Raw genomic sequence first — 25,941 nt, 5'->3', positions numbered from 1 at the left:
ACAGCTCAAATGGTGTTGAAAAGTGCGAGTAGTGTAACTTGGGTGTCATTGTGTAAGTTTTTGATCATTTCATACATAGTTCTGTCAGATCCCGGTGCAGAGGTCTTGCATGCGCTCAAGGCAGCTCTCAACTTGGCAATACTAAAAGGACGGTTGTAAGGCTCATTCTCTCGACCTTTTCTTGTGATTGGCTTATGTTCTTCTATTTGTTTATATTTGAGAAAAGATTGTGAATAATTGGTTGAACTTGACACGCTCTCAAAATGCTCCCCAAGTGAATCTGCCTGGTCTTGCAGGGTATTGCCTTGTGTGTTTACCAAAGGGAGGGAGTATGTTTGTCGCCCTCTTATCCTATTAACCCTGTTCCAGACTTTGGCCTCATCTGTATACGAGTTGATACCCGATAAAAACTTCTGCCAACTCTCTCTTCTGGCCTGTCGGCGCGTTCTCCTGCCTTTGGATTTCACTTTTTTAAAGTTAATAAGATTCTCCGAAGTGGGGGAGGCGCGTAGCAACCCCCACACTTTGTTTTGTTTCTTACGAGCGATCCTACATTCGTTGTTCCACCACGGTACACGTCGTTTGCATGCCAAACCACTTACTTCGGATATGCATTTGGTGTGGCATCTATTATGAACGCTGTAAAATACTCCACAGCAGCATCAATTTCTAAAGAAGACATATCAGCCCATGAGATGCTAGTGAGAGTTCAAAATTTCTCCCAGTCGGCTGTATCGATCTTCCACCTAGGAGCCTGTGGTGGATATTCATTTTCTTTAAATGTTCTTAGCAGTATAGGGAAGTGGTCGCTGCCGTAAGGGTTGTTGGTAACTTCCCATTCAAGTTCAGGCAGTATAGACGGGGAAACTATGCTAAGATCTATTGAAGAACAGGTTCTGTTTGCAAGAGAGTAATATGTGGGTTCCTTCTTATTCAACAGGCATGCACCAGAAGAAAAAAGGAACTGTTCAACAAGACGTCCTCGTGCATCTATACGAGGGTCGCCCCACAGGTAGTTGTGTGCATTGAAATCGCCAAGAACACAGGGTTCTGGCAATTCATCTATAAAAGGACTGAAATTCATGTTTGCTTAGTTTGTAATGTGGGGGTACAGTCGCCGACTGATTTTCCGGACTCTAAAAATTCAGACATGCTCGATTGTTCGGTCTGCTTCGCGGCACCGCCATTCTCCCCATAGACTATAATGTATAACAACTGCCGAAAGTTCGGACACCTTGCAACCTCTTGTCTGATTTTTCGGACACTCCTTGAGCCAACTTGATCGAGAGCACCATGCACCGACTCTGACCGGTGCATGGTTCGACTTGCTGAACGCCATTTTTGTTTCGAACAGAGCCTCCTTGCTGCCCCACGAAGTGGCGCTACTGCAAATCCCCGCTCATCATCATAGTTTCTGCCTGGTTCGATAGAGTGATTCTACAGCAGTTCCGGTTTCAGCTTAATAAGCCATGTCAAGGCAATCCAGCAGCTTATTTGTTCTTCGCGCACGACACTGCGAGTAGGCCACGTTTTTCGTTTGTGCGACTGGTGTCGGCATGGTTGTGTTTGCTTTGTGTGCTGTGTCGAGGTTCCGGTGATCCAACGCGGCATACGGAAACATTGCATCAAGTGTCTAATGGCGCCGACAGTGCCCGTGCAGACAGCGCTGGGGAATTCCGGCAAGCAGGTGCCGGGAGGCCTAGGATTTGTCGCCTTCCGATGTGCTCCCTACCGACGCCGAAAATGTTCTGCCGAGACTTGCGCAGTGGTTGCATTGCGATTCCGGACACTGTCTCATTTGACAGTTTCACAGGTGCTGACACTGCCATACTGACATGCACAGAACTCGACGACAGCGAGATCATTTGTCAGGTTTCTGCTACACTGCTGGACGATGACAGAGTTGGAAGATGACGCACCATGTGCTACGCTGCCGTCGCATGCGGAGCATGTACCAGCAGTGACTGTGCTTTCAGCCGCCTATAGTGACAGTACGACCCTCTCCGAGATTCAGACTTATCTGAGTGCGCGTAAACGGAACAGCATGCAACGGCGCATTCACTATTTCTTCAAGCCTACTGCCGAGCCCGAATAAGTGCGTGAAAATAAAGGATTTCATTTTTTTCCCCTTAATCTGCTTTTTCGGACACCTGTTTATTCGGACATTTTCGCAGTCCCCATGAGGTCCGAATAAACGGTCGGCAACTGTATACAAAGCGAGCAAATAGTGATAAGTTTGTTTAGCAGAACAACTCGAACTGCCACTGCTTCAAGGGCCGTTCGTAGCTGTAAACGCTGACACGCTATGCTTTTTTGAATTACAATAGCAACACCGCCCGATGAAGCGTTTGCATCATCGCGAGCTTTGCGAAAAGTAACATACTGTCGAAGAAAGTTTGTGTATTTTGGTTTTAAGTGTGTTTCCTGTAAACACAGCACCTTTCGATTGTGTTTGTGGATGAGTTCTTGCACATCGTCAAGGTTTCTAAGAAGACCTCTGACATTCCATTGAATAATTTGTGTATCCATATTTGAAGTAAATTGGTGCTGTGTGTACGGAAACGGAAGTGATTCCCTAGATTACAGAGCTCTTTCGAAGCCCTGTAATGGGGGTTTTGCCCTTTCTGAAGCATTCGAGGCAGCCTCGCCGCTCCTTAGGCGTTTGGTGCGCCTTGAGGATAGGTGAAGTGTTCATTGCCGCTAGTGAGGCTCCGGACACGTGCTCTTCCGAGCAAGAAGTTACCAGAGAGAGTCCCGCCCTGGAGGGCAAGAGCCCTGCGCCCACCAGCCCGGAGGTCGATGGGGCTCCCTGAGGAATTTGGCTGTGCCGGCTGTTGCCAGCGCTGGAAGGGGCCGGGGAGGTTGGGGCAGCCTCGGCTGCGCCCACCTTCGGGGTCGATGGTCCCTTCTGCTCGGTTGGCGGAGCAGAGCTAGCTGCAACCACCATGGGGGCAGATGGCGTAACTGCCGACTCACTGCTTGTGGGTCAGACAGCAGCCAGAGGCCGTTGTGATGCTGCCCCCTGACGCGCCACTTCAGCAAAGCTTTTCTTTGGCAGGTATGCTACCCGCCTGCGTGCCTCTTTAAATGATATTCTCTTTTACTTTGATCGTTACAATTTCTTTTTCCTTCTTCCAGGAGGGGCACGACCGCGAGTACGCGGCGTGATCCCCGTCACAGTTTACACAGTGGAGAGCGTTCTCACAAGCTTCAGAGGTGTGTTCTTGGGCACTGCATTTCGCACAAGTTTGGCGGCCTCGGCAGCTCTGCGAGCTGTGGCCGATGCACTGGCATTTGAAACAACAGAGTGGATTTGGCACGTATGGCCTAACACGGAGCTTGATGTACCCGGCCTCGATTGCCTCGGGCAAGACACTTTAACCAAAGGTAATTATTAGGTGCTTCGTCTGAATCCCTTTACCATCCGGCCTCATCTTAATTCTTTTGACATTGATCACATTTTGCTCACTGAAGCCATCCAGGAGTTCCGCTTGAGTCAACTCAAGCAAATCATCATCTGACACAACACCATGGGTGGTGTTCATTGTACGGTGCGGGGTTACTGTTATGTGAGCCTCCCCAAATGACACTACATTCGGTAGTTTCTCATATTGTTTCAGATCGCAGAGCTCCAAGAGGAGGTCACTGCTTGCCATCCTCGACACCTTGTAACCTGGACCAAAATCATCAGTCAAGGACTTTGAAACAAGGAATGGTGAAATGGTTCGCACTGCTTTGTTTGACTTTTCAGAGTGAAAAACATGGAAGCGGGGAAAATTATGGATTCGGCGTCCGAAAAACTTGAAGACATCTTCGGTGCGCCCTCGTTTCTGAGGGCGATCAGGAAGGTGGGGGAAATAAGTTTCCATGAAAATATATAAACATTCGGCAACAGCGCCGACCGCCCACCACGGAGCCCAACGAGGGGACGCGGCAGAGCTTGCACACAAGTCTGCATGACGCCAGTCGTACGCCGCCACTATAACCAAATATGGTGTACCCAAGGTTAGATAGCCACACTGGGTTAACCCTTGCCACCAAGGAGAAGGAAGTGAATAGAAGAGAGAAAGAGACCGGAAAGGTGGAAAGTAAGGAAAAGACGAAGGTTGTAGGAAGAGAGAGACAGGAAAAGGCGACTGCCGATTTCCTCCAGGTGGGTCAGTCTGGAGGTGCCGTCTATGTGAAGCCGAGGCCGAAGAGGTGTGTTGCCTCCGCCTTAAAGGTCCAAGCACCCAGCATCGGCTCAACCCCCAGGATCCCCTTTTCCCCAGACATGGCTACGCCACGCCCTGCGGGGGATCGATAGTTCATGGAATAGCAGACACCGCTTGCGGCTCGTCTGTTTCTCTTTCCCTGTAGCTCTTTAGTTTCATGCGTTCGATTTGACTGCCGGCCACGTGCTACTTCCATGCTTCCTCAGTCATCTTGAGTGCTCCGAGTCCCCTAAACATTTGGCGTTCGTTCACAGTGGCGTTGAAGAGGGCTGCCATCCTTTACGCTGAAGAAACAAATAACTGCGCAGCAAGCCGCAAGTTTGATGTTTCTTAATGGGTGGTGCATAATGAGTGGTGCGATGGCAGCAAAGCAAAATTTTCATCTGCGACGGCAAGTGAAGAGGTTTCTGTGGGCCATAGTCGGGACGCTTTCCGAAGCTGAAGGCCAAGCTTGTAGCGTCCATCGCCGAAATGCGTGATCGGTCTCTGCCAGTGACGTGCGACATGGTCATGAGACAAGCCTGGGTCTTCGCCTTTTAAGGACCTGCTCCGCTGTGAGTACGAGTGGCTGGCAACAGAAGACCGCAAACTTACGCTGACCGGACATGTCAAAAGAGCCTCCCCGACAGCTCTGTGTGGTTGGGTGCTTTTGGCGTGGACTTATGTACGTATGCAAATGCGGAATTTTGCTGGACGGCGATGTAGCAGCAATGACGATGGCAGCATTAGTGAGGAGTAGTAGTCCAGGGACCATGCCAGCTACTAAAAAATTTTCGTTATGGAATGCGCCCACGGGTATGCTCTCCTTTTTTGTTTTCTTTCTTTCTTTTTTTCCTGTCACACGCGATATGGGGGGTCGACTTACATTCGAGACAACTTACAATCATGTAAATACGATAGACTTAAAACAGGGGGGGAGGGGGGAGTGGAAATGACATAAAACACTTATTTAGCTGAACTTAATAAAAAACTGTTTTCAAGTAACACTCTTGCTTGGTCTCCTCCAGTCCATGATGGATGTTTCGCGATTCTGCGCAAATTGTCGAGCAGCTACAATGTCACCTCACCTAATGACCTTAAAAATTTTTCTGTGCCTTTGTGCTGCTGGAAAAAGTTCACTAAGGAGTTAAAGCAGGCATCTGCCGCCTCACAAGTCATTGGTGCAGGCTCCGAGCTAGTGAAAGTACGAAGGAGCGCGCTGAGCGCACGGCAAAGCAACGCAACCTAGAGGAAAGTCTAGGCAACGGAGAGAGAAATGTGTAAGGAGAAACGAGGCACAGCGTTGCAGAGGAGGAAGGTAGACAGAGGCGCACTGGGTTGACCTCCTCTGGCAGTTGCTACAGGTTTTTTTGCGATACAGACGGTACCGCATTTGTCTCATGATAACATTTTCCTCGTGTGCTGTACACTGTGTGAGAGTGAAAGCATGCGATGGTGAGCGAACGATGGCAGCTCAACCTCGTGTGCGCAAAGGGGAAAGGGGGGAGTGCCATCTTCCGTCGGGCACATGGCACCGGGGAGGGGAGGGAGGGGGGCATCGTGGTACGGCCGCATGTGCTCGCGCCGGCTTTAGCTTGAATGCAACCTGCTTTGACGGCATAGTCTAGGTGGACCAATGGCTCGTAGCTTTGTGTGCACTGTGTTCTCGCCGCTCAGTTTGTGTTGAAGCGATAGACAGCGCGAACGTCTCTCCGCTCACTGCTGCTGCTGCAATTCCTCAGACCAGCACTTTGACAGCGAGTGTCTGCGGTCATCGAGTGTGATGTGTTCATGTTTGCCTATGCGTGCCGACACCATGCTTGTTAATTTAGTTAGTAAGCGAATGTTTACAAGGGGGCGTTATACTCTGGCGGCAACTGCATATAGCATGGCCGCGCGAGCCCTGTCTTGAATACAATCTGCAATGTGGACAGTCTAGGCACACCAAGGGCCGATAGCTTTGTATGTGCTATAGCACCCATATACTTGCGTCTCACTCGTGTACACGAAGTGAAATATCACTGTCTCTTTGTTTCTTCCTCTAGTTTTCGCTCTTCTCTCTCTCTCGTCTACGTCTTTTTTGGGCACTTTTTCACTAAGATGAAACCACACCAACTCACCCAACTCTCAGTTTCGATGAACTCCAGTAGGGTGCCTGGATGCGGGCGCCCTCGGCTGCGGCACATCGAGGCACCCTAGCCTCTAAGATCAGCAGTGGTGACGGTCACTCCAAATGTTCATCTTAACCGAAGAATACATCTGAAGCGGTTCGTGTTAAGCAGATGCTTTTTTTTTTTTCCGCTGTGTCTATCGAAAACCAAACAAAGGTTCCCATGTTGTTCATTATATGCGAGGATTCGGCTTAACCGAATTTGTCATAATGAGAGTTCACTGTATTTGAAAAATATTTGAGTTTATGAATAGTGACTATTCGTGTTTATGGTCAAATCGAATAGTGCAATATCCAATTCATTATTTGAAAGATACCCCTATAAAATGTGTATTGATGCACTATGTTAAAAGACAAATTCAACACTCTTCATAATAAGTTTACAGAACCCCTTCACTCAATCTAACCTAGCAAAATGCAAAGGCCTCACACATACACGCATGCATACACGCACCTGGAAAGGTAGGCGAAGAACAAAGTCACCGAGACTGTCAACATTTCGGAACTCCGAGAGGTAGCATCGCTCTTCATAGCCGTAGTCCACGTGTAGCACTTGAAACTGTTTCACAGAAAGAAGCAAAAGAAAGGACAAGTAAAGCTTTTGTGACACTTCAGAAGCTTTCACTTACCAGTACACTTCACAAAATATCCAGTGAGCATAGTTTTTTTTTCAGGTGCAACACACGAAAGTTCTTTGCAAGTCATGAGCAAAACATTAATTCTGTGTCTCGTACTGGCTCCCTTTTGCAAAACAAAAATTTACTGCATTGCCGGGACTGCTTTTACATATCCTCTACCCCTTCTACATTATAATGTCGAACCCACTTATAACGATACCGGTTTTAACAATATATTGGTTATAACAATGCACCATCAACTTTTTAATGTTTCTTATGGGGAGATAACCAGCTTACTACAATGTACCCATGCCGCATTATCGGTTATAAAGTCTGACTGCTGCGTATTCATGCTGAAAGTTAATGGAATGTGAAACCCTTGAAAAGAAAAAAGAAAGTGAAATGCAAGCTGCTTCACGATCGCGCGCCACTCCAACGGCCACCACACGTTTCTCTCCATGACAGATGCACGCCAGCCTTGCGCACATCTCTGGTGTCGTCCTTCCACCCTTCCGAACACGAATGGGCTGCGCCCACAGCTCTGTGCTGCGCCAACTGCACTGACAACCAGTGACAACGCTGCTGGCACAGCTCCCAGGTTGCTCACTCAGCCCTCACAGTTGGTTCTTTAATTCTATGGCCCTCGTTCTGCGCAATTCTGCTAATGGATTAAGTCGCTCGTGCTTGTCTTTGTTCCTTGCATCGAAGTCATTCCTGGCCACGCTGTTTCTGAGCCTCGTTTGCCTTGCCGCTGAGACGTAAGATGGCTGATCTGCCCGCTGATCATTGGCAATTTACGACGTTGCCGGTGAAAAGGGAGCACACTGCTACAGATTTGGAAACGAAGTGCTTGTAACCGATGAGGTGATCGTCGCGAACGTGCTTGCATTGAATAGCAACAGTGATGGCCACAACGGCAGCGCTGACATGGTAGGGCAGGCTGCCTCAACATTGTCCCCGTGGGAGGTCCTGTAGGTGATTCAGTCCCTCGTGGGCTTCTTTTCGTGAGGGACCTTCCATTTCACCATGTGGAGCACCTGGATGCCTTGGAGAAGGATGCCAGCAAGCTACGCATAAAGCAAGCAAGGCTGATGGACATGTGGTTTTCTTGTACAAGCCAGTGGGAAGTACATGGCAAGAGGCTTGTGGCAATCTCGCTCCAGCGTTTCTTCTGGATTTCTCAAGCCAAGGTGCTGCCGCAGCAGTCTTCCTGCATTTTTCAAAAGGCGCCTTTAGGAACCACCAAAGCGATGCCTCGATGAAGCTCGTATGTCACTTGCTGCATGTGATCCCTCTTTGCAGTTGTTATAGCAGTGCCATTCTTAAACGCCAACAGCCGCAGCTTGTTAACAACACACAATCGGAGCACGCAAGAAGCAGAGTTACAGTTAAATGAGTCAACACAATCAGAAGCCGGATGGAGGAAGGTGGTGGGGAGGAGTACAGGCCTCCCTGCCATTATAGTTTTCTTAAAACAGCTGCGCCATCCCCCATATTTTTTTTTCCATGCAACCTGGTTATACATTTATCGGTTATAACAACATAATTTTCGTGGCACTTGAATATTGTTATAAGTGGTTTCCACTGTATAGCACATTGCCTTCAATCTCCTTCATTATTAACCCAGAAGCGATTACTCAAAGTATTCGTCCTGGTTATGAAGTCTGGTGCATGTGGAACTGCACAGAAGTGGTTTACTCATATTCTTGCCATCCACTTTCGAGAAATTTGGCAATTTATTATAGTCTACACCTCTGCGTTATCACAGATGGCACACAACAACCAAACAAAGGCAATTTTAAAGCAAAGCTTCGCTTTGCCTCATCTCCCTGCTTTGTGGCTGCTCGCTGCTGACTACTGCCATCTTGCTAATTATACAACTTGGGACGATGAGTACGTGCAATTCTGATTACACCTTGTTAAGGATTGTTTTTGGGCTAGTCGTATTGAACGAATAACCACACAAACTGATGATGGCGAGATGCGTAGGCAACACACACATGTACTGACTTATTACATTTATTTTCAGAAGTGTACAGAACATATAGCATACACATGACACATGAAAATAAGCAAACAGAATTGTGAAAGTAGTTGTAAGTCAGCACATGTGTGTGTTGCCTACTCGTCTCGTCCTCCTCAGTTCGCAATGTTATTCGTTCACCAAGGGATTGTGCCACTGTATAGGTGCCCAAATAGACGAAGTAGAAGAAGAGGCAAGAAGCGAAGATGGCAACAAAAGCAGAGTGTGGAGAAAGAAGAAAAGCAAACAAAATTGGACCAAGGCATGCTTTGAGTGAGAAGCGTTAAGCTGCAAAGCAGTGAAGAAGTCTGCAAAAAATTGTTAATGAGAGAGAATTTAAGAAGTTGTCAACAGAAGCAGTCGAGTGTTCAAAAAATGGAACAAGAGCATTTATTGAGTGAGAAGGATTCAGCTACACGAAAGGGAAAGAGGAGAAGTGGAGATATTTCAGTACATCAAAAGAACCTTCGCTTGTAACTGATTTCGACTATTTGTGGGATCCGCCAATTTTTGTATGTCTTAACTCTATGAGGGCATGCTGATATGTATTGATAAGTACTGGGCTATGAAGCATTGAGCCTTACACAAAAAATTTAGCTAGGAAGCTGTAACTGCTGCACTATTCTGCATATTTCTCCCAGTTAATGCACTATGAACATATTTTCTGCAGTTTCTCAACTCTCTGAGGGTCAAAGCCATAAATGTATAGCACCAGGGACAAATCCCAAATGGTCGATAGAGTATATTTACAGTGACGGCTCTGTATTAAACACAAATTTTTCAACTCTTTGTTGCCCAGAAAGTGCTGCCACCCTATGTGGATAAAAATGCATTATTTTATTTATTAGGTGCTTTCCAATTACGTAAAAAAATGATAGAATGAGCCAGATTAGGCAAACAGAGTAGACGGGGTACCACTGGAAAACCTAAGGAAGTCAGTTTTGCTGTTTCACTTGCAGTGTGTGACAGGGTATCGTCATGCAACAGGATGGCACCTTTGAGAGCTTATCTCGACATTTTTTCTTGATGTTCTGCCTCAGTTTCATCAATAAATTACCATAATATTCTGTATTACCGTATTTACCCAAATCTAATGCGCACTGAATTTTTGCAGGCTTAAAGTAAGAAAATAAAAGTGCACCTGAATGCATTACCAGTGTCACATGGCCACTTCAATCGTAATTCTCAATCCTGATTGGTTCCACCCCCTCCCTACCCTACACCCTCCCGCCCTTATAGCTTGTGCAAAGGAGCCAATCAACTGAAAAAAGTGGCTGGGGTTCAGAAGGGTTTGAACCTAGTTATAGAAGTGAAAGCTGTTAAGGATGGTTAGACACGGTTGTCCAGTGCTTCTTCCTGGCGAGCTATACTGGCAGGGCGCTCAGACTCAGCCTGGCGCCTGCGGCAAAGAGTTGACGTGCCCGCACCAGCGCGTGCTTGATCCATGGCGAGACTGAGCAACCAAGCACCAGCAAAGCAGCTATTAAACCCTCGCCTAGTCACGTGGTAAACAGTGGCGAGGCTCAAGCAGGCGCAGCTGCGATGCCTTTCCCCCGTGGATCATGTGACGTAAAGTCCCACCTTCACATTTGCGCACCAGCGGCTGAAGATCAAATGCACACCGAGAGTGGCCTTGGGAGTTGTACCTCAAGGAGTAGAGCTTTCACTCTAAAATGCTATCCAAATTGGGCCCAATCACAATCAAAAGTGTGCAATGTGACACCCACATAATATGCCGCCGATCAATTTCAAAAAGAATCTAGGGCATGCCCCACACATTCGCAATCAGAAAAAAATGAGACAAGCACAATTTACCTACATAGACAGCAATTTTTTAAAGTGGTCCTGAACCACTTTTTATCGAAGTGGAGAAAGGCATTTAGAGTGAAAATAGACTATTTCAGAAATACCCTGCTGCATAAAGTAGCAACAAGAAGCAGAGTTATTGGCAATCAAACACAGCCTCCGCTGTGCTCCCGTTCCTTCTTCAATGCCTTGCAATGCGAAGGCTTATGCAAGAAGCCGTGCCCACAACACCCACTCCGCCTTCCAAATGTCACCGTGGCACGCAATTGAAATTTCATTTTGGATGTTAATATAGACGTCACGACTTCTGCCTTTGGTGTCTACGATGCGCTAAACATAAGTCAAATGCGGTTGTTCTCAGCGAGCCGTAGTGCACTTAGCCAATGGACTCGTGAAGGCACCTCACAGCAGCCACAGTATCAACACCATGTAGCCGACTGCAGCTTGATGTCAGCTATCGGCCAATAGCAGGGATCTAAAGGTACGACGAAATAGTGCGTCCAATGACGAAATAGTGCGTCTAGTAGAGAGTGAGGACAGGCCCTTCTGTTGAAAAGAGAGCGTTTGAGATTAAAGTGACTTTGCGATCTGTGTGTGAGCTCCACACACCATGTACAACAGCAAAACTTCGCCGAGTTGTTTACAGCAGTGTATGCTAACTGCGGACTACGTTATTTCAGCAAGCCCGACGGGTGGTTCCAGGGCCCTTTAATGAGCTTTCACAATGAAGACACAGCACGTCGTCGTCGTCGCCATATGCGAGCCATTGGTCACAGATATCAAGCACACAGGGGCAGTGTTCTCGAGCAATCACTTTACATACTGCTATCGCTTTCATGTCACTCTGCATCAAACAAGTCAAAGTTTGTGACAGACAGTGTTCCTATCACTGCGCACAGATAGCAGGCTTCGCACAGCACAAGAAACACAGGCAGTCGATTACGCTGAAGTAATCAGAGCAGATTCGCACAAAATCTCACAAAATTGATAGTATCTCCGAAAGTTATTGGCCAAGCATGCCGCTCTAGATTGTAATCCAGCACAAAATTAACTAACAGCAACCTTGGCAAAAACGTGCTCCGTTGCCATTTTGTGATAGTAATGACACTGCATCTGACTGATCTGGTGGCAGGGTGTCACGAACACAGCAAATGCAGTTTTGCTTTCATATCCGATTGGAATGAGCAGGCAATTTTCAAGCCCATAATCTCCGAATAAAGGCGCACGTTACATTACGATAAATATGATAATGGTTAATTATGTTAGAGGTAGCCCACCAGCAGAAATCCCTTCTCATCTCCAAAGAATGGTTGCCATTTGCAAATGGAACTTCTTTGGACCGAGGGTACCCCTATGCCTCCATTCCTTCGTAGATAGCTACTTTGTCTCGGCATCATAAAAGGAGATCTATGTCTCTAACAAGTTTCCAGTTTGTACGGGAAGTCTGACTCATGCTTCAATATGTTTCGAAAACAGTCACCAATGTATCTGCATGCTTTCTAATTTCCAAGTCATTGTACATAGTGCCGCAGACTCTCTCTTGCAAGATATTTGCATATTTGCAGCATTATTTATGGCTCATTATAGGCAGTTGTCCAATCATGTCATATGTGGCTTTCACATTTGCAAGCACTGAGGCAGAAACAGGCTTGCCACTGGGTTTCTCACTTCAACATTGAAATGGTCAGTTTTAAGACTGATAGCTAATGTTTTAATGGTAGCGTGTAACGGTCCCTGTCATGCAAAGTATGTGACATTTCAACGCAGATCTGCTTCGCATGCTTCCTATGGAGAAAGAAACAAACTTGAATGTCCTTCTATGTTCTTCCACACTAAACTTGCCTGGTAAACTTTTCTGGAGGTGCAGCCATGTTCAATTTAAACTTAAAAAAGAAAACTGAGGTGAAAACATATGTGCATTCGAACCCGAATATATCAAACCTGAATATGATGAATTATACTCTATAATAAACAGCAGTAAAATCTCTTGAAAATTTTTGTATGAAATTGCGATTTGATATACCAAATTACTTGCATATCAAACTTTTTTGTGATCACCTTCAAATTCAATATATCCCGGTTCGACTGCAGCTGATTTTTGCACCATAAGATATAGACAAATTACCCAATACACCCTGCAATTTACAGCAACTTAGTTAAATATTTTTCTGGGTAACACTCAGTATTTATAAGCACACCCATCATAGAACAACAGTTACAGGACTTCAAAGTCAACACTCAGAAGGGAGTTGTTCTTGAAGTCAACTTCAAGTTATCGAAACACTTGTTCTAAGGTAGATAGAGCAATAATATTGGTCTTGCCCCACTTCTTGAATCATGCAGAAGCCACTGACACTCCGTTCAGCAAAATTTGAGGAACAGTATTTTTGAAATTTTTTCTAGGAAATTAATAAAAGGTACATGCACACAATTAGAATCAAATGAGAAATAAGCATATAATATATATTCCAAGCAAGCACACAATTTCATATACTTGCAAATTTTCAGCACCATATCTCAAATAAAAAAAAAAATTTTTCCTCTTTCAGGGGGGACACAGATCTTAGAGACCGAAAAATTGAGAAAAAAATCACTTTTTGAAAGCACTATTTCTGGATTCTACAGTGTCTGATGCATTATCTAAGAAATTTTCATGCATCTTGGACCAATATTTTCGTTGTAATGGTGCTTTATATCACATCGGCGAGCTGCACTTTTACTGACGAATGCGGAAAAAAAAAATCGCCTTTTTCCGTGACGCACAGTTGCCATTCTAAGCTTCCGATTGCAGCCATCTTGGTCTTGTTTGAAAGAGCAACTCTTCTTGTTTAGTTCTCCATGCCACCGCTACTCTGTGCACTGAATGGCTATGAAGAAAAATCCCAAGAAAAAGCAGTTCCCATCCGCAATTCCATTCATCGACTGTGGCATGTGACCGTAATAACGCCATGCCATTGGCAGATTCTTGCTGTCGTCTGCTCGGGCATATGAAACTCGGCATGAAACTATATCAAATTCAGTTTGCTACAAGCTACACAGAAGAAAATAGGAGTTTTAACCTTTAGAAAGTGCGCAGTAACTTTAGAAGATGCCGGCAATAGTTTGCTACCCATGCCGAGACCCTCCAGAGTCTCCCCCCATGACTGCGGAATAGGCTTCGCAGATGAAAGTGCTTTTGGCAGCGACCGGAGTTCATGCGGCGTTCCAGCACTCTAACGCAACCTGATGATTTGGAGAAAGTGAAGAAGGCGGAAGAAAAACGGCAAGACTTTGCTTCAACGCCAGCTACCAAGCGAAAATCAGATTTTCTCGCTCACGCTGATGCAGCCGGGGCTGGCACGGATGCGTGGTATATGCACTTCGTTATTGTAAGCCACGATTCTATAATTGCTCTGCCGTCTTGTTGAAAGCGCAAGTTGCAGTGCAGCAGCGGGCAAAGGTGAACATGACTGTGGTCTCCCCGAAGAGACAGTCATGGCTTGTGCAATCTGCGGCGATACCGCGTCGCCGCGGAATTTGCCGTGCTTGAGCGGCAGCAAAACGTCCACCCCGTTTCTCGCGAACTCTCTCGCTGTGTGCGAAATGCAGAGCACCGTTAATTGGCAAACAGCATTAAATGAATTTTTATTTTTTTCCTTTTTTTTTCCAATTAAAGACATTCATCTCGTGCACGATCTCCGGTGGTGCCGTGTTGACCAAATGTGCAACCCATTCCTCGTGAACAATCTCGCTGTGCGCAGAAAGCGGAGCACCGGTAATCAGCAAACGACACTTATTATATTTTTTTTTCGATAACAAACGTTTCACACTAGGGCATATATGCTGGGGCATACTAGCCTGTTAACTGGTAACCAGTAAATACTTCACTATATTCCTGAATAAATCAAGCTGTCTGTTTTTCTCAGCACAAACTTTTTGCTTGCCTGTTTGTGGCAACATTAATACACCTGCAATTTTATATATATATGTATATATATATATATGAAGCTCATAACTTAGCAAGCATTAACGAGAACATAACGAGCATTAAGCTTTAAGTGCTGCAAGAAAATTACTACAAGGCTTATGAGTCGATTCTGAATGCAAATATGTAAATAGCAATGCCTGCAACTTTCCCTTTAGCGGGTAAATTTTAGTTGTTTCAACAAACAACAGAAGGTATTTATTATCTCAGCAACTGCCATGTATATGCAAAATATAATTAGATATTTAAAATAAACACGAAACACTGAATGAGCATATGCAGTTTTATCAGATCTGATCAAGAAATTGAAGTTATCTCAACAACTCATGTCCCCCCTTAAGACCCAACTTCTTCCTTACATCTCGTTGTACATCGACTTATTCCTAATAAAAGATTGGATCAAGTGCATGCCTGAAGGGCCACAAATAATGTCAATGGGCATCTAGATACCACAACAAAATGTGCCATCATGCTATGAACAGAAGCAAAGCCGAGCATACCTCTCCAGAAGGCAGTGGCTCAGGAGAAAGCAGAACAGAGCGGTAGAAGGCATGGTCTGACCGACTCAAGCAGCCATACACCTTGTTTGCCACTGGATCGTCAACCATCGAAGTTGCTCGCTGCATGTACAAAATGGAACAAGGAAGAAAATATAAACAAACTACTATTTATCATGCATACATGGTTTTACTTCTTGCCAGTAAGCATTTTTCCTCGGTTATCACTTTTCTAATATAACACTCAGCACAAGACATACCTACTGCATCCAAAATTTCTTTATTGTTACTGCTGATTCTATAGCAAGAGTCTTGTCTAATGAGATTGCAGATGCAATACAATTACTGTTGTACATTCTTGAATGTACATATGGTAATACAGTCAAACCTCAATATATCGAACACAGATATATCAAGTTATTGCATATACTGAACTCTTTCTATATCACCTAAAAAATCACATGCATTTTAAATTTTTTATTTTGAACAGGGTCAGACGCAAAATGGCTATATCGAACTCTGCCGCACCAGACCTTGTGCACTCTGTTGACAGGCAGTGAGCTTTCCCGTAACACTCTCACAGATAGTGGTGGCGCGATGGGCGTTCTCGACTGCTGCGCGCTATAGCTGCACACATTGATCGCACTGAGAGCGCCATTTGAACGTAGCGGCGTACACAAGCGGCAGCTTTGCTAGTCCAACAACATCAATGATGCATTGCACTTGTCACACTGACTCCTCCTCGGTGCCACACTCCTCGCCTGCTGCTCCTCGCGAGAACTGGCAGTTTGCATCCACAAAGACACGCGAGAGCATGCGCTCACTGGGCTCACTCATAGACGCCTTCGCAGACGCCACCTAATACTTCATTACTGACGGCGGTGTTTCAAAATGCTACGAATGACGGACATGGAGATCACAGCAAAAGTAGCGGCCAAACGCAGACACTGCCGAGGTTGATTCCGTATGCGCTGATGATGCCCCGCTCCAGAGTTCAACTGGGGCTGCAGCTGCTTTGGCTCTTCTTCGCCACTACTGTGGGGCAATAGAGGACACCGGCCGATCGTTTCTGGATCGTTTAGAGTACGTTGAGGACTCAGTGTTTAAGTACATGGCTGCCAATAAGAAGCAGCCTACACTGCTGCGTTACTTTCAGCAAAATAAATAAAAAATTTGTGTGAAGCTTGAAGTAAGTGTTTACTGCGCCACAATTGGGGCGCAATCGGGGATCGTTGTTCAGAGCAAGCGTCTGGTTGCGCCGCAAGCGACTGGGCTAGGCTAACTGTGTGCAGCACAATTGACTGCGCGCGGCGCAACCAAGCACGCGCTCTGAACAACGATCCGCGATCACCCTTGGTTCATCGATTGATTTGCAGAAGTTTATGAAGCATTTCTTACATGATTTTATACATCGAACTCTGGCTATATCGAACTTTTTTGCAATCACCGCACTGTTCTATATATGGAGGTTCGACAGTACATGTATAGTATTAGTGGACGAACTTGTTCCTCGATTTCAGGTTAGTGGCTAATGACTGTGCCTGCCACCATCATTGTGGCGTGAGTGCTGCTGGGCACAAGTTCACCTCGTGAAGAGTTAGATTCTTAACTCATAGTTTTGGTAGTGTTTGGTCCTTCGCTGCCACTACAACGTAACAATATCATACCTGCCATGTGTCAAGTACAACCATTGTCACTTCCAAAATCCTCAGAATATACACTGCGGCCTGTCACTCAGTCCAAAACGCACAGCCTCACCTTGCAGTAGTCGTTGACAGCGGTCATGAAGTTGTTGAGGGTTTCGAATCCTGGTCCCTTTACTTGTATCCAGAGCACGCCGCTGTCGGTAACGTGGCTCAGATAGCAGCGTCCCACACAGCCTTTCTCCGGCAGTCGTGGTTTCATTAAACTTAAATGCACCATATCATTCATGTTGACATCATCGGGCCCCCATGTGTCGTACAAGATTACTGACACTGGATCCTCCCTGGAGGGCATAAAAGAGAAAAAAAGGTGGTCAAACTAAGTCAATTACAGTAGCCACCTGTTACTTTGACTCCGGTAAATTCAATCCCAACCAAAGGTCCTAGCTGGCACCCATGCATTTCTATGGGCCCAAACTCTCATTGTTTCGATCATAAAATTGATCTTCACAAGATGAATTGAACTTGATCAATCAGCACACACGCACCTGACCCCTACGGTGACCCCAATAGCGACTCCTTTAGAGGCAGTGGCTATCTCAACCAAGTTTAATATACAGTGAAAGCATTTAAATGCACATTATCTTCCGTTGAAAATGCTTATTTTTGGCCTGTCTAAGGAAAATTTTCTAGCAAAAATGGTAGCGCACGGTGAATCTTATGGTATTTACGCAACACAAACGATTGCTTTTTCTTTTTTCAAGACAATTGGGCCAAAAATCGCCTAAGCAGTGCAATTGGATGTGAAACCAATACTTACTGCCTCCATGGCATTCATATGCTTTACCACATAACATGGGTATCGCAGAATAGCCGATTTCAAAAACCATGTGGCAAAGCTGATATTAAGAACTCGGCCCCATGGTGCAACACATATTAGACCCTTGACAACTCTTCTTGCTAAAAATGGGTGCACGTTACAATTTCTACTTTGCTTATGAGTTTTAATGTCATTTACACATTAGTTTTATACTTTGGACACATAGAAAGTAGGCACATTTGGGGGCGTGTTAGCTTTGGGCGAATACTACCAAATGAATCAGTGGTGTGTTTTTGACATTTTTTTCTGCATCTTGTTTAATTCGACCCGGCAAATAACTCCATCACTTTCATCTGTTCCGTCAGGGCCAAATTGTTGGAAATTGGCTTTACTAGTAACAGTAAACACCAGTGCTGTGTCATGGAATGACACAGAATTGGTTTTGTTGCCTTTGCTCAGCGACTGCGTCTGCTAATGGACTGATCACGGAGTGCATGTTTGGTCATTGTTAAACAGCCCTTTAACAGGCCACATAGCAAATTTCGGTTATACGCTTGAAGTTGTTACACGCCGTCTAAGAAACGTTCTGCCACAAGAATTTTTCAAATTGGTTCATTAATAGCTGAGATAGCAATATTTCAGTGCCGTGAACCCATGATTTCATAGGCGAGCACCACTGCCAAGAGAGACGCTCACTCGCTCCACTTGCCCCATCTAACCTCCGCAAGTAAAATTCCTTCCCTGCATTCTCCCACACCAGAGCTCGAGGATCACGTGACGCATAAATCATGGGACATCACCTTATTTCTTTTCTTTCTTTTTCTCGCTTTTTTTGCTGTAGGGCGCACCAACGCTGATGGTGTCGAGCACAAGCTGCTGCATTTTATTTGTCTTGTTTTACACAGCGCACGATTTTGCGCGCTCTACCCGACAACACCTGACTAGTGGTATAAGTGTGTGCTACACGAATACTGAGGCAGACACAAGCAGACCACAGAGAATGGTCACGTGCTGAAAACAGTATAAAATTCAGTAGTTTCGTTCTCTGCACACGCAGCTGCACGACATATGAAAAAGAAAATGAAATGGAAGTAGCATCTCTCTTGCTGTGGTGTGAAGTAAATCAAAAACATGCAGACATTCGGTTTGTGTCTCTTATTATTTATCTAAACTTTAATTCATCTACTGATGCAATACATTACACAAATAACAGATGTTGCCTTGAATAATTCTCGAAATCACATGCCACTATACCACTTTAAGAGGCTACTATTGCATTATGTCCTATGTCAAACTCGTAAGCGTTTTTTTGGAAGTTCGATATAGCTGGGTTTGACTGTAACAAAGTTTTGTAACGAGGTTTAGAGGCCCTTTAACCTTTTCACAGGCCTGGGATGTATCCTTCTGGCGAACTCTTTCTGTTGCTATGGGAACTACAAGAAGTGCATTTTCCACTATTGCAGTGAGCTGACATTTAAAAAAAAGGGGGGGGGGGGATAAATGCTGAAAAAAAAAATCTGGCACTGCCATCTAGTAGAAGTTAGAGGATCTGTTTACATTTAATCTTTCCCATGAGATGCAAGCACTTTACAAGAGATATACCATAACAAGCGTGGTAGTCACCAATTTGCAGCCTAAAACAGGTGCATACCTGCTCTAAACTGTCTTTTTTGATAACAATAAGACAGTCTAGCCTGCAGTACATCAAAAATTAGCTTTTTCAAGATTTTAGCTATGAGATTTGCATTAGGCATAGCAAAAAAAAATATTCTCACTTGCCCTCATTTATCAGCAATAATCCTAAAAAATTTTGGAAAGTAATTTGCCCGAACAATTCAACTTGACACATTGCCCTACACAATGCAAAACACTGCTTTCTCACCGAGTTTGTCCAGTTGCTTTCAATGTGTATTTCTCATCTGTTTTAACACAGGAAAAATGTTCCAATGTGCATTTGTTTCAGAACAAAACTTCCACCTTCGTAGCTCCAATCATCGTCACTGCCAAAGGTATCCCTAACCTAATTACGAGTCTTATAGTTTTTACTTCATCTTGTATTACAACATAAACTCAAAAGTGCTAAAGAATACCACAAATATTTCCAGTTGCATTCTGTGTCTCACTTTTAACCAATCCTTATCATCTGGTGAACTACCTAAGGACTACAAGATCACACCCCTGAATAATGATCGCACTCGCGTAGTGATCACACCCCTGAATTTTGTCGACAAATTTTTTTTCTTTCCCGTGTAATGATTGCACCCGGAACTCGTTGCAGTGATATGGCGTGTGCCAAGTCTAGCTAATGATAATCATGCTTACCATCTGTCAAATGCTATGTGAATGATACTTGAAGACATACCAAGCAGTGTGCACACACCAAACATTCTTAAGCAGATGCCCCATTTCATTCCTCTCCTCACTTTCCGCACTTCCATGAAAAAAAGAAAAGCTACAACCAAAGTTGCCTTGGCTTTATTACTTGTAGGCTTCATAATCGTTTTGGCCAACAACAACAAAAAAGGCGCCTTTCGATTCTTCTCGTCTGCACTCGTGGGCAAGGAACAAATCGCGAGCAGCAGCTATAGTGGCTACATTTACACTGATATGTTAGCAGTGCACCCTATTCATACGCCAACGCTTGTAATGCAGCTATGATATTCGCCCCCCTTAGCGGAAACATGCCGCATTAGAATAGCAGTCAAGACAAATGCCGCAGTTTCCGAAGCATGCCTGCCATGTGTTTCTACGTCACTGGCAGCTACGCGCACCCATCTCTGTTTATGTCCCCTCAAAGTGGTCAGGGCTATGTTATTGTCGCAAACTTGCCAATATTAACGATATTGTTCATTACTGATACGGAAGAAACTGTTTCAATGCGCGTAATATACTCACGAGAAGAACAAAAACCACGTTCAGCGCATTCGGCTTGCTCCACCAGCCGCCATATTTGTTTTGGTGTCCCGCACTATTACAATGGCAGCCGCCTGCTTGTTGACCTGTTGTCATCCCGTAGCAAACGTGGGATGAAAAAAACTTATTTTCGCTGGAAGTTTAACCTGCGTAATGACTGCACCCCTGAATTTGCGCCAATTTTTTTGACAAAAAAGTGTGATCATTATGGGAGTAAATACGGTACTCGAGTCCCTGCGCCTACGTACTCATGTCCGCAGTGTAACATCGCTCGTGGTGACAGGTGACTTCGAGAATTATTCAAGGCAGCATCTGTTATTTGTGTAACGTGTTGCTTGAATTGACGAATTGAAGTTTAGGGAAATAATAAAACACACAAACGGGATGTCGGCATGTTTTTTGTTTTACTTCCCACCGAAGCAAGAGAGATGTACTTCCGCATTGTCTGCTTGTTCTCACAGTCATGCAGTCACGTGCGCAGGTACCGAAACTATGCCATTTTCTACTGTGTTCCAGCACGTGTTCATGCTCTGTGATCCACTTGTTCTGCCTCCGTATTCATGTAGCACTGAATTATACCGCTAGTCATGTGTCTTTGTGCAAAGCGCGCCTTGGTAGCATACTCTACGCTTTTAGTAGGCGGTAATCCAAACACACCGCCGTCCCCTGCTGCAGGCTTCCGCAGTGTGGGCATCACGTTTCGCTTCAGTGGCATCCGGCATCACCCACCAGCTCAACTTGACTTCGGTTTCCAATCACTCTCTTAAAACACCACGCAATAGAAAAACAACAAAACACGTCTTGAGCCACACCAGCTCGATGCATGTCAACACCTCGGTGCCGCAATGATCCGTGCAACGGTTTGCATTACGTATATATGAACAATAGTTGAACCTGTCAAATTTTTTATTTACTTCGGATCATACATTTTCTCGGTTAGTTTTTCTCGAGTCTTTTTCTTTTTTCTCCAAAACGTAGGAATGAGGTTTTACTGTATATGTTTTTCTAGATCTGTTCCTTTTGCTTTTAGCTGGCATAAGGAAAGGCCTGCCATCCATGCAAAGTTAAATGATAAAAGGTAGAAAAGAGTTATTGCCTTTTTTTGTATCTATTGGGCTGCAGGAAGTGTATTTCCCACCATTGTATGTCATTAATGCAATCAAACCTGACTATAATGAAACGATATATAGCAAAATAACGAATATTGTTATGAAGAGGAAGCCCGATACACAAATGTATTTACAACTATTTACACAGGGAAAAGTTAGTGGTAATCACACAGGCTGGTACAAAGGTCTCAACACCAGGAGACAGTCTACCACTTTCTCTTCGTCTCTTTCTTTCACGCACGGTTCTGTTCAAATGCATCGTAACAATATAATGAATCCCTATACATATTGCAGTACACATAGTAATGGATGTAACGAAGATATTGATATAACCAAATTATATCTGCTTTCTGGTTCCTCCTTAAACTTCGTTATAATGAGGTTTTACTGTATATGTATCTTCCGAGAACTGTTCCTGTTGCTTTCAGATGGAGTCAAGGAAGTTGATGCTGAAGTCAAAAGAAAACTTAGAGAAAAAAAAAGATTTATTAAGCTTTGTGAATGTCCACTGGGCCACAGAAAGCATAATTCCCACCATAATATCTCGGTAACATGTTGTCTAAAAAAATACCTATATTTTGAGAGAGAGTTATTTATTTTTGAATACAAAAAATTAAGAGATCAAATTTTTTTTTTTCCATTACAGAAAATTGGCCCAGGAAAGGCTAACAATTATTCGTTGCAACTTGCACGACAAGCTAACCCACACAGGATGCTGCTACCTCACCTCTGTAAAATTTCAGCGACCAAGTTCTTCCCCAGAAGTAAATCGCTGAGGATGTCGACAATACCATCACAGTCAGCATATTCAAGCAGTCCGTCAAGTTGGCACCCAATTGCCTGCAAGAAATGGCAGGGGGAAAAAAAAAAATAAGAACGTGCACGAGATGTGCTGACAGCAGATATCACATCAAGTGGTTTTGCTCATGAACAAAGTAAACGTGGAGAATACTGCTACAGCTTTAGACATACAGTCAGCACCAAGTAAACAATGCAGAAGAGAAGCTCCTGCCACATACAAATGTGCTGCATTCATTTTCCTTCCTCCACAATGAAGAACCGAACCCACAAAGCTCCTCACATTCACGCATATACCGTATAAACTAGGTACATAGGTCGAGTGGGAATATAGATTGACCCTTTTCCTTGAAGTTAAAAAGAAATGAGGAGAAACGAAAACAACAAGAAAAAGCGTCAAAACGCATTTATTTTCACGGTGACACTCTCCTCAATAGCTGGTGAACAAGAAGCTCCTGCACAAAGTATGCAAGTTCGTCCTCAAGCTGTGAGTGCACTTCATAAGGCCCAAGAAATGGTGTTTTAAGTGCACGACAACAGTTTTCCTTTTTGTGCCCTTCAATACGCACTTTTTTCAGAAACACAACAGTGATTTCAACAGTAATTTCTGAGTAAACTGGACTGATCCAGGAGATGGTTTCAAGAAAAGTAGGCTGATCCCGGAGTCAGCATAATCTGCGATCACGTGAATCATGCAGGTCGCGTGATAGGGGCTTCTGCGTCTTGCTTGTTTGCCAGGCAAGCAGGCAATCACTATGCTGCAAAACGCGTAACTAAAGATTAATGGTTTGTTAGCATTGAAATAACTGCTTCACAGGTTTCAAGATGTGTGTCCAATCTACATACTGTATTTACTCAAATCTAAAGCGCACCTTCTTTCCGATAAAATGGGTCCTAAAACTGCATGCGCTTTAGAATCCATGTTACCATATTGCCATCGGCATTCGGAAAATTGCCGTCTCGTACGCGCTTCAAGCCTAGCTGCCGTAGCTTCCTCCATGTGCATACCTCCATGTCGTATGTGTAACCAGGCGCTGGTGTAATCTACCGCCTGTCTTCCTGTTTTCTGCGTTTACTCAATCAGAATGGAAGCGCCGACTGCGAAGACACGCCGAGTCCACCATGATGCCGCATCTAAAAGGAAAGTTATCATGTGCCTGGAGACGAACGAAAATCAGGCCGCCATCACGGGCGTTTGGAGCTCCCGAAACTTGCGTGCAGGACTGGTGCAAACAGAAGGAGAATATTTGCGCCAGCTGAGCAACAAGGAAGGGTTTCAGTGGAGCAAAGCAGGGCCGCTTCACCGAAATAGAAGAGCTGCTCACGGAATACGTGCAAGAGCAGTGAGCGGCACAGCGGCCTGTGACCACCAATCTTCTCAAAGTACCGGCGATGCAGTTAGCCCTACAGAAAGGGCTAATGCGGAGTGACTTCAAAGCGAGCAGGCGCTGGCTATCAAATTTTATGAAAAGGAAAGGCTTTTCTCTTTTAAGGCAGACAGGGATATGCCAAAAATTGCCCGAATGATATGGAGAGAAATTGCACAGTTTTCAGCAGTACGTTTTGAAGTTGCGCCATAGAAACAGCTACCACTTCGGACAGATTGGAAATGCCGATCAGACACCACTCTACTTTGATATGCCTGCCACCACAACTGTTGAAAAGAAGGGGCAGAAGCAAGTGCACGTTTTGTCTTTCGATCACAAAAAAAAAGCTAGAGTCACCGCAATGTTTTGTTGCACTACGAATGGGCACAAGCTGCCCCCACATCTTATCTTCAGATGGAAGATGCTCCCGAAAGGAATTGCGTTTCCGAGTGGCATGATTGTGCACGCAAATGAAAAAGGTTGGATGACCACGGACTTGGTCGCTGACTGGATTTATGATAACGTTTGGCGGAAAAGAGCCGGCAGCAGTTTGAGTCTGCGTGGGATGCTTGTGCTCAACGCGTTCAGGTGACACCTTGACCAGCGCATCAAGGACAAGCTGGCTGCATGCAACACCGACCTTGTCGTGACACCCGGCGGAGTGACATCACAGCTCCAGCCGCTCGATGTTTGTTTGAACAAGCCAGTGAAAGATAGAATTCGGGCGCTCTAGACCGAATGGCTTGTCAGTGGCTGCCACGAATTCACGCCTGCCAATAAAATGAAGCGTGCCTCACTGCAGGACTTTGCTGAATGGGTGAAAGATGCACGGCGCACGATCCCGTCTGCCATGGTCCACAAGGCCTTTAAAAAGGGTAGGATTTCGAATGCCATAGATGGCACCAAGGATGAAATGCTTTGGTCTGTTGATAGTAATAAGGAGTTGTCTGACAGCGAGGACGAGTGATATTTACTGCCCCACACGACTCGTACCAGCACAGTTAAAATCTTGGCGGCAAGGTATGCCGCTTCCATTTGCATTTCTATTCATCACAACTTTAGTGCACTGGGAATAAATTTGTTTTTACCAAATGAGAGGAAATTGTATTTCTATATGAAACATGAGGTGTGCAGTATTGTGCTCTTGTTTTTTTTTTTGTCATGGAAAACAGGTGCGCATTACAACAAGGTTTTCATTTCTTTTATTTTTTGGTCACGAAAAACGGGTGCACTTTATAATCGAGGGCGCGTTACAATAGAGTAAATACGGTAAAACTGTCTTTTCCAAATGGGAGAAAATAGTATTTCCATATTGAAGCACGAGAAGCGCAATGTTGCACTCTTTATTTATTTATTTTTTTTTGTCATGGAAAACGGGTACACGTTACAATCGAGGGCGCATTAGAATCGAGTAAATATGGTATTTACTTTTTTTTTTCCTTCTTTTTTTTCAAGGCAATATTCCTACTGTACCTGCTGGGCAAGCTCGGCAAAGCGCTCTGGCAGCTCCCACAGATCTCCGACCGGGATCAGGCCGTTGTTTCCCTCGTCAACAAACCAACATTCAACCTGCAAGGCCAACAAGACACACAAGTAAGGTGAACTGGTACTTCAGAGTAAGGCTGTACTCGGATAGATGTACTCTAACAAATTTGCACATGGCCACTCTGCAGGAGTGCCAGTGCGCACTAGCGCAACACTCATATCGCCAGTGGAATCTAGAACACTTTCCAACTTTGCTACAGTGCCAATCCACCTTTTTTCATCTTCCTGGGCTGCCCTCTGCTGCACGGTGCTGGAAACGTTTTGGAAGGGTGCTGGGGCTTCCGCGTGGCGCCCATGTTGAATCTCGTAAATATTGTTATCGAATATCGTGAGACACCCCCACTGCTTGAAAATTTTCATAGGGCAGGCTGAAAATAGGCGTTTTTGACAGGGGATGACGTATGTGTTCAAAGCATTCACTGTCAGCTAAGCTCTGCTGACACAGACGCTGACACTAAAGGGGTCACTACTGGAGT

The 25,941-nt window shown here is 44.9% G+C and overlaps 1 protein-coding gene across 10 annotated transcripts in view; it reads right to left on the bottom strand.

The window, feature by feature from the left end:
- The window catches only part of LOC142579388 (tudor domain-containing protein 7-like), a 161,449-nt gene that overhangs the window by 31,431 nt on the left and 104,077 nt on the right, over positions 1-25,941 (bottom strand). For all 10 annotated transcript variants that reach the window (XM_075689522.1, XM_075689521.1, XM_075689515.1 and 7 more), the window contains 5 exons: positions 25,394-25,489; positions 22,483-22,595; positions 17,029-17,257; positions 15,274-15,393; positions 6,818-6,922 (listed from right to left, as the gene is read on the bottom strand). In XM_075689522.1, the coding sequence (XP_075545637.1) occupies positions 6,818-6,922; positions 15,274-15,393; positions 17,029-17,257; positions 22,483-22,595; positions 25,394-25,489 (663 nt within the window). The remainder of the gene's footprint in view (positions 1-6,817; positions 6,923-15,273; positions 15,394-17,028; positions 17,258-22,482; positions 22,596-25,393; positions 25,490-25,941) is intronic.

The sequence above is a fragment of the Dermacentor variabilis genome, chromosome 4 (assembly GCF_050947875.1).
Source record: "Dermacentor variabilis isolate Ectoservices chromosome 4, ASM5094787v1, whole genome shotgun sequence".
NCBI classification, from domain to species: Eukaryota; Metazoa; Arthropoda; class Arachnida; order Ixodida; family Ixodidae; genus Dermacentor; species Dermacentor variabilis.
Note: the sequence above shows the minus strand (reverse complement) of the source record. Positions and strands in the feature narration are given on the sequence as shown.